Source organism: Trachypithecus francoisi, unplaced genomic scaffold (genome assembly GCF_009764315.1).
Source record: "Trachypithecus francoisi isolate TF-2019V2 unplaced genomic scaffold, Tfra_2.0 Lachesis_group6, whole genome shotgun sequence".
NCBI classification, from domain to species: Eukaryota; Metazoa; Chordata; class Mammalia; order Primates; family Cercopithecidae; genus Trachypithecus; species Trachypithecus francoisi.
The window spans coordinates 93277940-93292633 of record NW_022681471.1 but is presented as its reverse complement, the minus strand read 5'-3'; the positions used below and the strand labels follow the sequence as shown (position 1 = coordinate 93292633).

Below are 14694 nucleotides of genomic sequence, written 5' to 3'. Positions count from 1 at the left end.
CGTGGTTGCTCATGCTTATAAGCCCAGCACTTTGGGAGGCCGAGGTGGGCGGATCACCTGAGGTTGGGAGTTTGAGACCAGCCTGGCCAACATGGTGAAAACCCATCTCTACTAGAAATACAAAAATTAGCCAGGCTTGGTGGTGCGCACCTGTAATCCCAGCTACATGGGAGGCTGAGGCATGAGAATCGCTTGAACCAAGGAGGTAGATGTTGCAGTGAGCTGAGATGGCGCCACTGCACTCCAGCCTGGGTGGCAAGAGCGAAACTCCATCTCAAAAGTAAATAAATAAATTAAATTAAGTAAATAAAATTTAATAGATGTTGGTGTGTATGTGGTAAAAAGGTAACACTGCTGGGGGAACGTAAATTAGTACAACCTTTACGGAAAGCAGTATGGCGATTCCTCAAAGAACTAAAAGTAGATCTACCATTTGATCCAACAATCCCACTACTGTCTATCTACCCAAAGGAAAAGAAGTAATTATATCAAAAAGACACCTATATGCATATATTTATTACAGCACAATTCGCAAATGCAAAGACATGGAACAAAACTAAGTGCCCATCAACTGATACGTGGATAAAAAAAATGTGATATATATACACCATGGAATACCACTCAGCTATAAAAAAGAACAAAATAATGTTTTTTGCAGCAACCTGGATGGAACTGGAGAACATTATTCTAAGTGAAGTAACTCAGGAATGGAAAACCAAATATCGCATGTTCTGACTGTTGTTTTTTTTTTTTTGAAACGGAGTCTCACTCTCTAGCCCAGGCATGATTGCAGTGGCACGATCTTGGCTTACTGCAACCTCCGCCTCCTGGGTTCAAGTGATCCTCCCAAGTTGAAGCGATCCTCCACCTCAGTCTCCCAAGTAGCTGGGAGTACAAGCGCGCACCACCATGCCCAGCTAAGTTTTGTATTTTTAGTACAGACGGAGTTTCGCCATGTTGGCCAAGCTGGTCTCGAACTCCTGACCTCTGGTGATCCATTCCTCCTTGGCCTCCCAAAATGCTGGGATTACAGGCATGAGCCACCATGCCTGGTCACATGTCCTCATAAGTGGGAGCTAACCTATGGGTACACAAAGGCGTATAGACTGGTATAATGGACATTGGAGACTCAGAATAGGGGAGGATGGTGGGGAGATATTTAAAAACTACATATTGGGAAGAATGTACGCTACTCAGGTGATGGGTGCACTAAAATTTCAGACTTGGCCATTATACAATTCATCCACGTAACCCGAAACCACTTGTACCCCTAAAGCTATCAAAAGAGAAATGAAAAAAGTTCTCATCACCATTAATGGAACAAACAAATAACATATGCCCCCTGGTACAATGTACTGCGAATCCCACACTCTGGTGGTATTCTTGGAAAAAATATTTCACCTGAATCTAATCCTGAGGGAACAATCAAACAAATACACTTTGAAAGATGTTCTGCAAAACCGGCCTGAACTCTTAAAAATACAATGTCCAGCAAGACCAAAACAAAAGACTCAGCAACAGCTCCAAATTTAAACATGCTAAAGAAGCGTGATGGCTAAATGCATTGTGTGGTCCTTAATCCTGAATCAAAAGAAAAAAAAAACCAGCTATAAATAATATTATTAAGAGACTTGGTGAAATTTGAATATGGGCTACATGTTAGATAATAATATGGGGCCAATGCTAAATTTCCTGAGTATGGTCATTGTACTGTGGTTATGGAAGAGAATGTACTTGTTCTTTGGAGATATGTGCTGAAGGGCTAAATTGTTGCTATATCTACAAGAAACTCTCAATGTTTCAGCAAAAAGAAACAAGCAAATAAATAAATTTGTGTGTTTGTATATCAAAATAGAGAGATAAAACAAAAGTGGTGAAGTGTTAACAATAGAACTATAGGTGAAGGGTAAACAGATGCTCATTGTTCTATTCTTGCAGCTTTTATGTAGGTTTGATATTTTTCAAAACACAAACTTGGACACTATAAATAATAAGTAATAAAAACAAAAAGACTTTTCCTAGTCACGTTTTCTGTTAAACCTTCCATGACATACACTACTGCCCCTGGCCCCCAAACGCTCACCTAAAACAATGAATCATACCCTCTCTTCCGGACTCTTCCAAGGTTATCTATCTCTCTGACCAAAGTATAAGCTCTTGGAAATCAGGTCCTGTATTGTGATGGATCTATACTGCTAAGATCGTACCTGACACAGATTGGATGCTCAGTTGATCCTCTTGTTAAATTAATCAAGCTGACTCTTGAAGCTTGGATAGAATTCAGGAAGCAGAGAGGAGTCAGGCTTCCCAAGAGAGAGAAATGGCATGAGCAAAGGTAAGGAAACAGGAATGTACATTTTGTATTTACCAAAAGCATTTGCTTTGTTTGGTCAGAACTGAGGGTTTATATAGGTGAAAATGCCTAACACAGTATATAGATTCTTAATAAAAATCTGATGAATAAATGAATGAGATTTGAAAGGCAGGCTTAGATCAGATTAGAAAGGACTTTGACTACTGAATTGAGAAATCTGAACATTAACTCATTCTTAACATCCAGGGTGTTTTCCCATTGGTGGAAAGAGAGTGTGTTCTTGGGCAAGTCCATTGCACATTTTCTTCACTAAATAACAAGGAAAATTGCCTCCATCAGTGGTTAAAAAAAAAAAAAGGAAAAGTAGAGACAAGTGGGATCTGAAAGTGACCTGTTTCCAAACTCAAGGGGAGAAAATGTTATCTATCCAGGAAAAGCTCCATAGTGGAATTTTAAAATATCCAACATCCCTCAGACTAATAGGTGTCGCAGAATATGAAGAATAAATAATGAATCTATTTAATATGGGTCATGCTTGTCTTTGAAAATAGTGTCTGTAGCCGGGTGCGATGGCTCATGCCTGTAATCCCTGCACTTTGGGAGGCTGAGGCAGGTGGATCATCTGAGGTTGGGAGTTTGAGACCAGCCTGGCCAACATGGTGAAACCCCGTCTCTACGAGAAATACAAAAAATTAGCTGGGCATGGTGGCGCAAGCCTGTAATCCCAGCTACTCATGAGACTGAGGCAGGAGAATGGCTTGAACCTGGGAGGCGGAGGTTGTGGTGAGCCGAGATTGCACCACTGCACTCCAGCCTGGGCAACAAGAGCAAAACCCTGTCTCAAAAAAAAAAAGAAAAGAAAAGAAAATAGTGTCTGAAATTATTTTGTTAATTTTTCTATAGTTTTAAAGTTTAAGAAGTGTATACTTATGAAATAAGTAGACACCAATACTAGTTTAGGGCCTCCATATTACTACGTAGATTACAAAGCTTCTCCCTTAGCCCGGTTGAGCTGTCCCCAACAGACAGTTTTCATATTTATTTAGTATTTGTGTTCTATTTTCTTCCAGATAGATTTGTGGGGACTGACAACTTAAGTAATGCAAAATAATTTGATTATGACAACTGAGAAAAAGAAACATGTGTTGCGTTTTGAGCTTATCATTTCCTTGACCATCATAAGCAGCTTGATATCTACTTCATCTTTGTTCATAATCACAGCACACCTTTGAACACATACCAAAATGGTGATGGAATGAGAGCAAAGTATGTGAGTCAATTGGCTGCTCTGCGAAACAATTTGTTAGTTTTAGCCTATAGTTCTTTTCAATTTTCAGCCAAATTCTATAAAAATCTTAGCTAGAAGGAAATGCAACTGTCAGGTTGCATTTTAGAAATTAATTTTTGGGCTGAGTGCGGTGGCTCGTGCATGTAATCCCAGCACTTTGGGAGGCTGAGGTGGGAGGATCACCTGAGATCAGGAGTTTGAGACCAGCCTGGCCAACATGGTGAAATCCTGTCTCTACTAAAAATACAAAAATTAGCCGGGTGTGGTGGTGTGCTCTTGTAATCCCAGCTGCTTGGTCGGCTGAGGCACAAGAATCACTTGAACTCAGGAGGCAGAGGCCCGGGCCTCTCCAGCCTGGGTGACAGAGCAAGCCTGTCTCAATTTTTGGCCCAATTACCATGTAGCATTAACTTGTTCCAGAATGTTTAATATTACTGGGAAGATAGCATCGGTAGTGGTCAAAGTGATTTGTAGTTCACAAAGCATGTGGGCATTCTTTTTGAAGAAAGTAAACAAAATAATTTGAACTATTGTTTCAGGTAATAAAGTAGACTCATACGATCATTTGAGCTGTATGTACAAATGGACTATGACACAGCTAAATTAGTCACAACTGTCCACCACAGGCCAACTTCAAGATAAAGGGCTATATATCAGTTAGCAATGTTCCCTTACAACCAGCCCTGATGTGTTGTAAGCAGGAAAATAATTTTATGGTTGCAATCAACAAAGTAGTATCAGGCCAGTCCACCAAGCCCAGCCAAATCCTATATCTCGCTCCAGTTTTATAGAGATTAGCATATCACATGAGCCAAATGCTGTCCCCCAACTTAGAATGTGATATTGCTATTTTGCAGGGAAAGTGTAAGCCCTGTTCTGCAACCCTGATGAAATAGAAGTATTCATAGATACTGCGTTTAATGTGGTCCAATAATTGAAACATAAAATAGATTATCTTGTAACAGAACATTTTTAAAAGTCAAGAAAGATAAGAATTAGGCCTTGGAAAATAATGACTATGAAGAAAGATAAAAATAAAAACAGACTGGGGTGTCTCTGAAGACCCTGCTTAGAGGCCTTGTCCTCCTTGCAGCAAGCGGCCATTGCCATGGAAACCGGAGCCGCAGGGCTATCTGTCCGGGATTGTGACGCCCAGAAGGGAGTGGTGGGAGGAGACAGGAAGAGGGTGGTGGCCGATGGCCGGTCCTCTTTCTCCAACACCTAGCCTGAGACTTCGCGGCGCGGCTGCTATCCTGAACTAGCTTGGTAAGGGTTGTGCCTTGAACCAGCATAGAGAGACCTCGGACCAGCCGCCTTGATGACAGCATCCGCGTCTTCCTTTTCATCATCTCAGGGTCTCCAGCAGCCCTCCATCTACAGCTTCTCCCAAATAACCAGCAGCTTGTTTCTCGGCAATGGTGTGGCTGCCAACAACAAAATCCTTCTGTCCAGCAATCGCATCACCGCCATTGTCAATGCCTCGGTGGAAGTGGTCAACGTGTTCTTCGAGGGCATTCAGTACATAAAGGTGCCTGTTACTGATGCTCGTGACTCTCGTCTCTGCGACTTTTTTGACCCCATTGCTGATCTTATCCACAGCGTGGATATGAGGCAGGGCCGCACGCTGCTGCACTGCGTGGCTGGAGTGAGCCGTTCCGCCTCACTGTGCCTTGCGTACCTCATGAAATACCACTCCATGTCGCTGCTGGACGCCCATACATGGACCAAGTCGCGCCGCCCCATCATCCGGCCCAACAACGGCTTTTGGGAACAGCTCATCAATTATGAATTCAAGCTGTTTAGTAACAATACCGTGCGCATGATCAACTCGCCGGTAGGTGACATCCCTGACATCTATGAGGAGGACATACTTGCAGTGTTAGCAGTGTAAGCCATCCCGGCCAGCCCTTGACATCTGCCATGGATCTGGCACCAAGACTGAACTTGAACACTGACATTTTGTTAGTAAAGAAAACCGGGTGGTGCCTTGTTAAAGGGCAAGAAAAAAAGGGAGGGAGTTGGAGTTTTGAATGTAGTAAGCCTTACCTTAATAGAATTAAATTCACGAAACATAAGATGGTGAAAATGTTTTTATCTTGTGAGGTCAAGCTATTGGGGCCTGGCTGGAACCAGGGTGCGGCAAGTGATGCTCAGCTCACATAGACTGCCAGCAGCACCCAATACATGTGGCAGGCCTGGAATTCTGAGCCCTGCCAGAGGCCAACTAACTCAGGAGTGAATCCCCTAGAATCTCACCTGGTTCTTTCCAACCCAAAGTCAAAGCCTTAGACATCTTGGCATCCCTTGCACTTCTCCCGGTAAGTGCCAACCTCTAGTGGATAAGTGGCATTCATTCAAGCTTTGCTCCAGGAGCTCTGGAGGAGTCTCAGGCTACCCTTGCCTGCCTTCAATCACAAGGGCCCATCTCTGGTTTTCTAGATTGAATTTATACATTAGTTTTAAAAAAAAACCAAAAAAAAAAAAAAACTAGTTTTTTAAAAGATCATTCCACTTCATAAAGTTTAAAAATACTGTATTTTTTTGAGTGCTATACTTGATGGCAAGGTCTCAAGGTGTCTTTGGTGATCTCCCACCAGCCTTTGTGAAAAGGGACATTAGTCCTTTTCCCAGGGCATATACTGAGAGAGAACAGGCCTGACACCGGGCCTCAGGGATTCCTCTCATGAGCCTTGGCTTAAGAGGTTGGAGCTGCTGGCCATGACTCAGCCCTGTCACCTCTAACATCTCCTTTCATTGTGACCTGGGTCCTCTCAAAGCTTCACTTTTCTCACCTGTCAAAGCAACTCTCTCCCATAGAGTTGTTGTGAGGACTAGGTTCCTTAGCACAGTACCTGGCACATGAATGGTTTCATGCTTGGAGTAAAAGGCAATGATACTCTTTGACCCTGGTTTGAGGTCAGCACACTCATCCTCATAATGGCATTTCCCCCGTCTGTGCACAGTCCTTTGTTGTTTACAAAATGCTCTTCCAAAAAATCATCAAGTGTCTAAAAACAAATGGCTTAAGGTCCTTTTGGACCTTACCTTAGAATGGGCCTAGATTCGGGCGTGGTGGCTGGCACCTGTAGTCCCAGCTATTCGGGAGGCTGAGGCAAGAGAAGCACTAGAGTCCGGGAGGTGGAGGTTGCAGGGAGCCAAGATTGAGCCATTGCACTCCAGCCTTGGGTGACAGAGCGAGACTCTGTCTCGAAAAAGAAAAAACAAAGGGGGGGGGGCCTAGATTTAGAGCTTTAACAGAGGTCCCATTGTGTTTAATCCATGTGCATCCAAGGGGTTGTGTAGAAGCACAATTCCAGCTTCCCTGAAACACTTGTTTAGAGTCACTAATCGTTAGAGCCAGCACCCTGGTTTTGCTCATTACCAGGATGCATGAGGGCATTCGCCGAAGGGATGAACAAGTGACCCCCACATGTAGGCCCTGGAATCCAGGATCATTCTAATTCCTGGATACCTGGGCTCTGGCTTGTGTTCAGTTATTCTAATCCAGAGGTTTTTAGACCAAAAAAAAAAAAAAAAGAGAGAGAGACAGAGAGAGAGAGACAAAAGTACAACTGCTCCATTTGAAGAAGACCTGTGTTTCCAGAGCCCAGTGACATCCCAGTGTTTTTTCTCTCCAAATCCATCAAGACACCACCACTGCCACAAAGGGAGTGCCTAGGGTACAGTATGGGGACAAGGGGCATAAAAAAGGATCTGCTCCAGGCAGATCCACTACTTTATAGATGGAAAAAACAGGCTCACAGAATGCAAGAGTTGGTGTGGCAGAGCCCCCACGAAGCCTTTCTGGCAGAGGCCCAGATGGAAAATTTCTTTCAAAGTATTTCTTAGAAGAAAATTATTTGGGGATGTGTGTGTGTGTTCATTTTTTAAAATATCTAAATTAACATACCACGAAATTACTCTTTGTGGATAACAGTTCCATGAGTTTTAACAGATGCATAGATTTAGGTAACCATCACCACAGTCCCAAAATTTCCCTCATGCTTCCCTTTCGAATTAAACCATCAACCCACCCCAACCTCTGGCAAACACTGATCTGTTTTTCTTCCCTGTAGGTTTGCCTTTTTTTTTTTTTTTTTTTTTGAGACAGAGTCTCACACTGTTGCCTGGGCTGGAGTGCAGTGGCATAGTCTCGGTTCACTGCAACCTCCGCCTCCCGGGTTCAAGTGGTTCTCCTGCCTCAGTCTCCAGAGTAGCTGGAATTATAGGCACCCGCCACCACGCCCAGCTAACTTTTTGTATTTTTAGTAGAGACAGGGTTTCACCATGTTGGCCAGGCTGGTCTCGAACTCCTGACCTCGTGATTCGCCTGCCTCGGCCTCCTAAAGTGCTGTGATTACAGGGGTGACCCACTGCGCCTGGCCAGATATGCCTTTAACTGAATGTCACATAAATGGAATCATACAGGATGTAACCTCTGGAGACTGGCTTCTTTCACTTAACATAGTGTATTTGAGATTCACCCATGTCATACAGTTCATTGTATGCATGTACCACAGTTGTTTTCCATCCACCTATTGAAGAATATTAGGGTTCCTAGGAACCTAATATTAAATTCCTAGGAAATGCTGTAAGAAATACCAAAAGCTGAGTGGTTTAAAACGATAGAAATGTATTTTCTCATCGTTATGGAGGCCAGAAATCCTAAATCGAGATGTCAGCAGGGTTGTGCTCCTCTGAAACGTGTAGAGGAGAATCCTCCTTGAGTCTTTTGGGGTTTTTTTGTTGCATAATTGCTCAAAACTGGAAATAACTTTGTTATGGGTTGAGTTGTATCCCCTCAAAATATGTGGAAGTTCTAACCCCCACAACCTCAGAATATAAACCTTATTTGGACACAGGGTCATTCGATGTATAATAATTACTCATACTGGAGTAGAGTGGGTCCCTAATCTAATATGATTGGTGTCCTTGTAAGAAAAGGAAGATTTGGTGGTGGTGTGTGGTGTGTGTGTGTGTGTGTGTGTGTGTGTGTTGATACAGAGTCTTGCTCTGTCGCCCAGGCTGGAGTGCTGTGGCGTGATCTCGGCTCACTGCAACTTCTGCCTCCCAGGTTCAAGTGATTCTTCTGCCTCAGCCTCCCCAGTAGCTGGGATTACAGGCACGCACCATCATGCCTGGCTAATTTTTGTATTTTTAGTAGAGACGGGTTTTTACCATGTTGGCCAGGCTGATCTCAAACTCCTGACCTCAGGTGATTCACCTGCCTCAGCCTCCCAAAATGCTGGAATTACAGGCGTGAGCCACCGTGCCTGGCCCTCCTTGACTCTTTCTAGTGTCTAGTGTTTGCTGACACTCTTTGGCATTCCTTAGTTTGTAGATCCATCACTCTAATCTCTGCCTCTGGAGTTACAGGGCTATCTCCCTTAGTGTGTCTTCATATCTGTCCTCCCTCTGTGCAAATCTATGTCCAAATCTTCCTTTCTTACAAGGACACCAATCATATTAGGGACCCACTCTACTCAGTATGAGTAATTATTAATACATCGAATGACCCTGTGTCCAAATAAGGTTATATTCTGAGGTTGTGGGGGTTAGAACTTCCACATATTTTGAGGGGATACAACTCAACCCATAACAAAGTTATTTCCAGTTTTGAGCAATTATGCATAAAGTACGACAACACACACACACACACACACACAGAATAAAAAAAGGATCATGTCACCTGAAAAAAACAACGGTAGCAGTTTAAAAGTGCGAAATGAGTTAGAGTGAAAAATAATAATAACCACTATTTATTAAGCTATTAAATGCCTAACACAGTGCTGGACACTTTACAGTGTCTCTTCCTTCAAACAAGCCCTTCAAGGTAGTTATTGTTCGCATTGTACTAATGTGTTTAAGGAATTTGCCTAAGGCAGCACATAGGCCAGGAATGAAGAAGTGACATACAGACTAGGCTCTATTTTCCTGCATTTCTTTTGAAACAAAGGTAAGTAGATTGAAAGAAGGAGATTTTTTTTTTTTAATTTGAGACAGAGTTTTGCTCTTGTTGCCCAGGCTGGAGTGCTGTAGTGCGATCTTGGCTTACTGCACCCTCTGCCTTCCAGATTCAAGCGATTCTTCTGCCTCAACCTCCGAGTAACTGGGATTACCACGCCCGGGTAATTTTTGTTTTGTTTTGAGATGGAATCTCGCTGTGTCACCCAGACTGGACTGCAGTGGTGCAATCTCGACCCACTGCAATCTCCACCTCCTGGGTTCAAGCGATTCTCCTGTCTCAGCCTCCTGAGTAGCTGGGACTATAGGCGCATGCCACCACACCTGGCTAATTTTTTGTGTTTTTAGTAGAGACGGGGTTTCACCGTGTAAGCAAGGGTGGTCTCGATCTCCTGACCTCATGATCTGCCCGCTTTAGCCTCCCAAAGTGTTAGAATTACAGGCGTGAGCCACTGTGCCCGGGCTAACTTTTGTATTTTTAATAGAGACAGGGTTTTCACCATGTTGCCCAGGCTGGTCTCAAACTCCTGAGCTCAAACGATCTGCCTACCTTGGCCTCCCAGAGTAAGTATAGAGGAGTTTTTATTATACTGACACCTGGGCCTCAATTTAAATATAGTAGGTCCAGGAAGCCGCATTTTTATTTTTATTTTATTTTATTATTATTATTTTTTTAGATGCAGATTTGCTCTTGTTGCCCAGCCTGGAGTGCAATGGCATGATCTCCATTCACCGCAATCTCCGCCTCCTGGGTTGAAGCGATTCTCCTGCCTCAGACTCCAGAGTAGCTGGGATTACAGGCATGCACCACCACACCTGGCTACTTTTGTATTTTTAGTAGAGACAGGGTTTCTCCATGTTGGTCAGGCTGGTCTCGAACTCCTGACCTCAGGTGTTCTGCCTGCCTCTGCCTCCCAAAGTGCTGGGATTACAGGCATGAGCCACCGCACCCTGATGAAGCTGCATTTTGCACAAACATCTCAGATGATTCTGATGAAGGCTGAGAAACTTCGACCAAGCAGTTGTTAATACTAAAAGTATTTCATAACTTCTCACCTTTGCCCTTCTTTTTTGAATTATTTATTCATATCCTTAGACATTTTTTTTCCACTGAGCTCATACTTCTGCAGAACCTAGACATTTTCCTTTCAGAGTGTAAATCTTTTATTTCTTTTCAATTGTAAAAACTGGCCGGGCGCGGTGGCTCAAGCCTGTAATCCCAGCACTTTGGGAGGCCGAGACGGGCGGATCACGAGGTCAGGAGATCGAGACCATCCTGGCTAACACGGTGAAACCCCGTCTCTACTAAAAATTACAAAAAACTAGCCGGGCGAGGTGGCGGGCGCCTGTAGTCCCAGCTACTCGGGAGGCTGAGGCAGGAGAATGGCGTAAACCGGGAGGCGGAGTTTGCAGTGAGCTGAGATCTGGCCACTGTACTCCAGCCTGAGCGACAGAGCAAGACTCCGTCTCAAAAAAAAAAAAAAAAAAAAAAAACTGAAATATAGAATAAGGATATTTAGTTTTTCTGGTCAAATATATTTCATTTATTTTTCCCAGTTTATTGTGTGTCATTTGTCCATGGTGTTTGTTTGTGATTCAAAAGTTTAAATTTGTATGTAGTTAAATCTATGAGTCTCAAACTGTGTTTATTTTAATCTAGAATAGTGCCTCTACTCTTACTTCCCACGACATTGTCTTTTTGATGAGTCCAGAATAATTTTGTGGTATAACATCCAGTATGCTGGATTTGTCCAATTATTTCTTGATGCTATTGTTATCTTCTTCCTGTATTCCCTGTATTTTCTTTAAACTGGAAGCTAGGTCTAGAGGTTTGATTAGATTGGGTTAAAAAAAATATTTTTTTTTTGCGACAGTCACCCAGCTCGAGTGCAGGGACATGATATCAGCTCACTGCAACCTCTACTTCCCAGGTTCGAGTGACTGTCATGTCTCAGCCTCTTGAGTAGCTGGAATTACAGGCGTGCGCCACTACGCCTGGCTAATTTTTGTATTTTTAGTAGAGATGGGGTTTGACCATGCTGCTCAGGCTGGTCTTGAACTCCTGACCTCAGGTGACCCACCTGACTCGGGCTCCCGAAGTGCTAGGTTTATAAGCGTGAGTCACTGTGCCCAGCCAGATATGGGTTAAGAATTTTTTGCTAGAATATTTCAGAAGTGTTGCCATGTGCCATGTTGCATGTGTCAGGAGGCACAGATGTCTCTTTGTCCCATTAGCAGTGATGCTAAGTTTGATCATTTAGTTCAGGTGGTGACCACCAGATACCTGCCTTTAATATTAATAAGTACAGAATTCTGTGGGGTGATACTTTAGCACAGTGTGAATATCTGTTTCTTTCAGCCAATGTTACTAGCATCCATTAATGATCCTTGCCTCAATCAATTACTACATTAGGGGACATCTAACTCTTAAATCTATCTCAACTTAATTTGGGTATATCATATAAGTTGGAAGTTATTTAATTTTTTGAAATAATTTTGAGATGTCCAACACCATCAGAAATATTTGTGTCTGCTTTTGTTCCTTCCAGTTTGCTACATTGTCAATCTTTTCCTGTGCCGGTATCACATTCCTTAAGATTGGGGCAGGAATCACATTCCTTAAGATTCATAATAGACTACTATAATTGATGGAGAAATGACATTCCCCCTGTTATGTTTCTTTTTCAGAGGATGAGGTGCATCTTTTGTTTGTTTTTTCTTAGATTCTTTTATTTCTCTTCTAAAAGGATCTTAATAGTTGTAGGTTTACAAAAAATTCCCATTAGGATTTTGATTGAAACTACCTTTTTTTGGTGTAGTGGTCAAGGTCAAATAAGGAAAACAGAAATCATGCTAGTCATTTAATCAGGAAATATTTACTATAAAGAACTGTTTACCAGGTATTGACAAAGTGAAGAGGCAAAAATAGGACATACATTGTATATATTTATACATATATAAACACTTAAATAAAAGATCACCTACCCAGAATGCCTGCAACTTGATCAGTTAAGCATTAACTATATTTCTGGAGTGTGCATATCTTATTTCCAAAGGGTCATAATGTTAGAAAATTGTAAGTTAGTATACTAAAGCACAGACATGCTTATACACACATACACATACTCATTCACTTCCTTGCACTTCAATTGTTTTTTTTTTTTTTTCTGAGGCAGAGTCTTGCTCTGTCACCCAGGCTGAAGTGCAGTGACATGATCTCGGCTCACTGCAGCCTCCATCAGCTGGGTTCAAGCGATTCTCCTGCCCCAGCCTCCCGAGTAGCTGGGATTACAGGTGCCCACGACCATGCCTGGTTAATTTTTTTTTCTTTTTTTTTTTTGTATTTTTAGTAGAGACAGGGTTTCACTGTGTTGGCCAGGCTGGTCCCAAACTCATGACCTCAGGTGATCTGCCCGCCTCAGCCTCCCAAAATGCTGGGATTACAGGCATGAGTCACCGCGCCCGGCCTCACTTCAATTCTTAAAAACATTTTGTCTGCTAGAGCATTTACAACATATCTGTTATGTTACCAATGAGACACCTGTGACATCCATGACTACCCAGTCTTATCCAAGCTGTTAAGGTAAAGAGGTAAAGCTATCCAATATATCCAATAAGAGCGTTGCATTTACCTGTGGATACTTGAAAGCCCATTTCCAGCTACCTTGGTGTCTCTTTCCCACACACTCACCATTCCCCAAATAATGAGATATAGGGAGGTGGGGAAGTGACCTTTTGATCACCTTTTGGGAACTACCTGATAAGCAGGCAGAAGGCAGTGAAAACGAATCTTGGGGCAATCTTTTGGTACTTGGGTTCCTTGCTGAGTTCTCTCCATCTGGAAAGATGGATCAAGCCCTCAGTCACATAGTCGTGTTTGAAAAGTGTATTGCAATAAGATTTTCTGAATCAAGGCTCTTAAGATTATTGGAATTTGAACTTGGAATTAGCCTCTTGCCTCAACAGACTTTATAGTGAGGGAATAAAAAGAGCATGGGACCTGACCAAGTTAAGAAGGCCTCTGTGATCAATTTGGTTGAATTCTGGAGGCTGCAAGTTGAGGCAGGACTGGGGCCTGTGCTAGAGACAGGGAGAGGTTGCATTCATTTGTAGCTTTATTGCACAGTGGTCAAAGAATGTGGCCTGCATAAATTTTGCTTCACAGAATTGAGATTTTCTTGTTAGGTCTCTCGAGCAGTAAAACAGATGTATTACTATTGGTGGGATTCTAAGTTTATATATAAGTCTTAAAAAATGTCTTTTTTTTTTTTTTGAAATGGGGGTTTGCTCTTGTTGCCCAGATTGGAGTGCAATGGCGCCATCTTGGCTCACTGCAACCTCCGCCTCCCAGGTTCAAGCGACTCTTCTGCCTCAGTCTCCTGAGTAGCTGGGATTACAGGCATGTACCACCACGCCTAGCTAACTTTTTGTATTTTTAGTAGAGATGGGATTTCTCCATGTTGGTCAGGCTGGTCTCAAACTCCCGACTCCAGGTGACCCGCCCGCCTTGGCCTCCTAAAGTGCTGGGATTACAGGCTTGAGCCACCGCGCCCGGCCAAGTTTTACAATATTTTATTATCTAAAAAATGTAAACGTTGAATAAGTAACACAATCATGATTCAACATTCAAAGGGCATGTAAGTGTATATAGAGTGAAAGACTCCTCACATCTGTTCTCTACCCAACCAGTTCCCCTCCCCAAAGGCAGCCAATATTGTCAGTTCCTCCTGTATGTTACCATGATATTATTTTATGCATATATATGAAATTACATTTGTATATATATCTTTTACATTTTCCTTTTCTTCTTTTTTTTTTTTTTGAGACGGAGTCTCGTTCTGTCACCCAGGCTGCAGTGCAGCCCAGCCCTTTTTCATTTTTCAACAAGTGGTGGCATACTTCACGCTGTTCTCTACCTTGTTTCTTCTTGTTTACTAATACATGTCACAGATCATGCTAAGCCAGTACAAGCGAACATCTTCTTTTTTTTTTTACAACTGCATAGTATTCCATTGTATGGAAGTATCGTAATTCATTTAATCTGTTCCTATTGGTGGACATTTAGGTTTGTTGTCAAAATGTTGCTACTACAAATAATACCCCAGTAAATAAGCTTGTAGTTAAGTTT

The 14694-nt window shown here is 42.6% G+C and overlaps 1 protein-coding gene across 1 annotated transcript; it reads left to right on the top strand.

Annotated features, from left to right (window-relative positions):
* Nucleotides 1–4767: 4767 nt before the first annotated feature.
* Nucleotides 4768–5671, top strand: DUSP21 (dual specificity phosphatase 21). Its single transcript, XM_033201241.1, has one exon. The coding sequence runs from the start codon at nucleotides 4921–4923 to the stop codon at nucleotides 5491–5493; it is 573 nt and encodes a 190-aa protein (XP_033057132.1). The 5' UTR covers nucleotides 4768–4920; the 3' UTR covers nucleotides 5494–5671.
* Nucleotides 5672–14694: the final 9023 nt, after the last annotated feature.

Coding starts and splice junctions, on each gene's coding strand:
- DUSP21 (XM_033201241.1), top strand. CDS start 4,921: ATGACAGCATCCGCGTCTTCCTTTTCATCATCTCAGGGTCTCCAGCAG.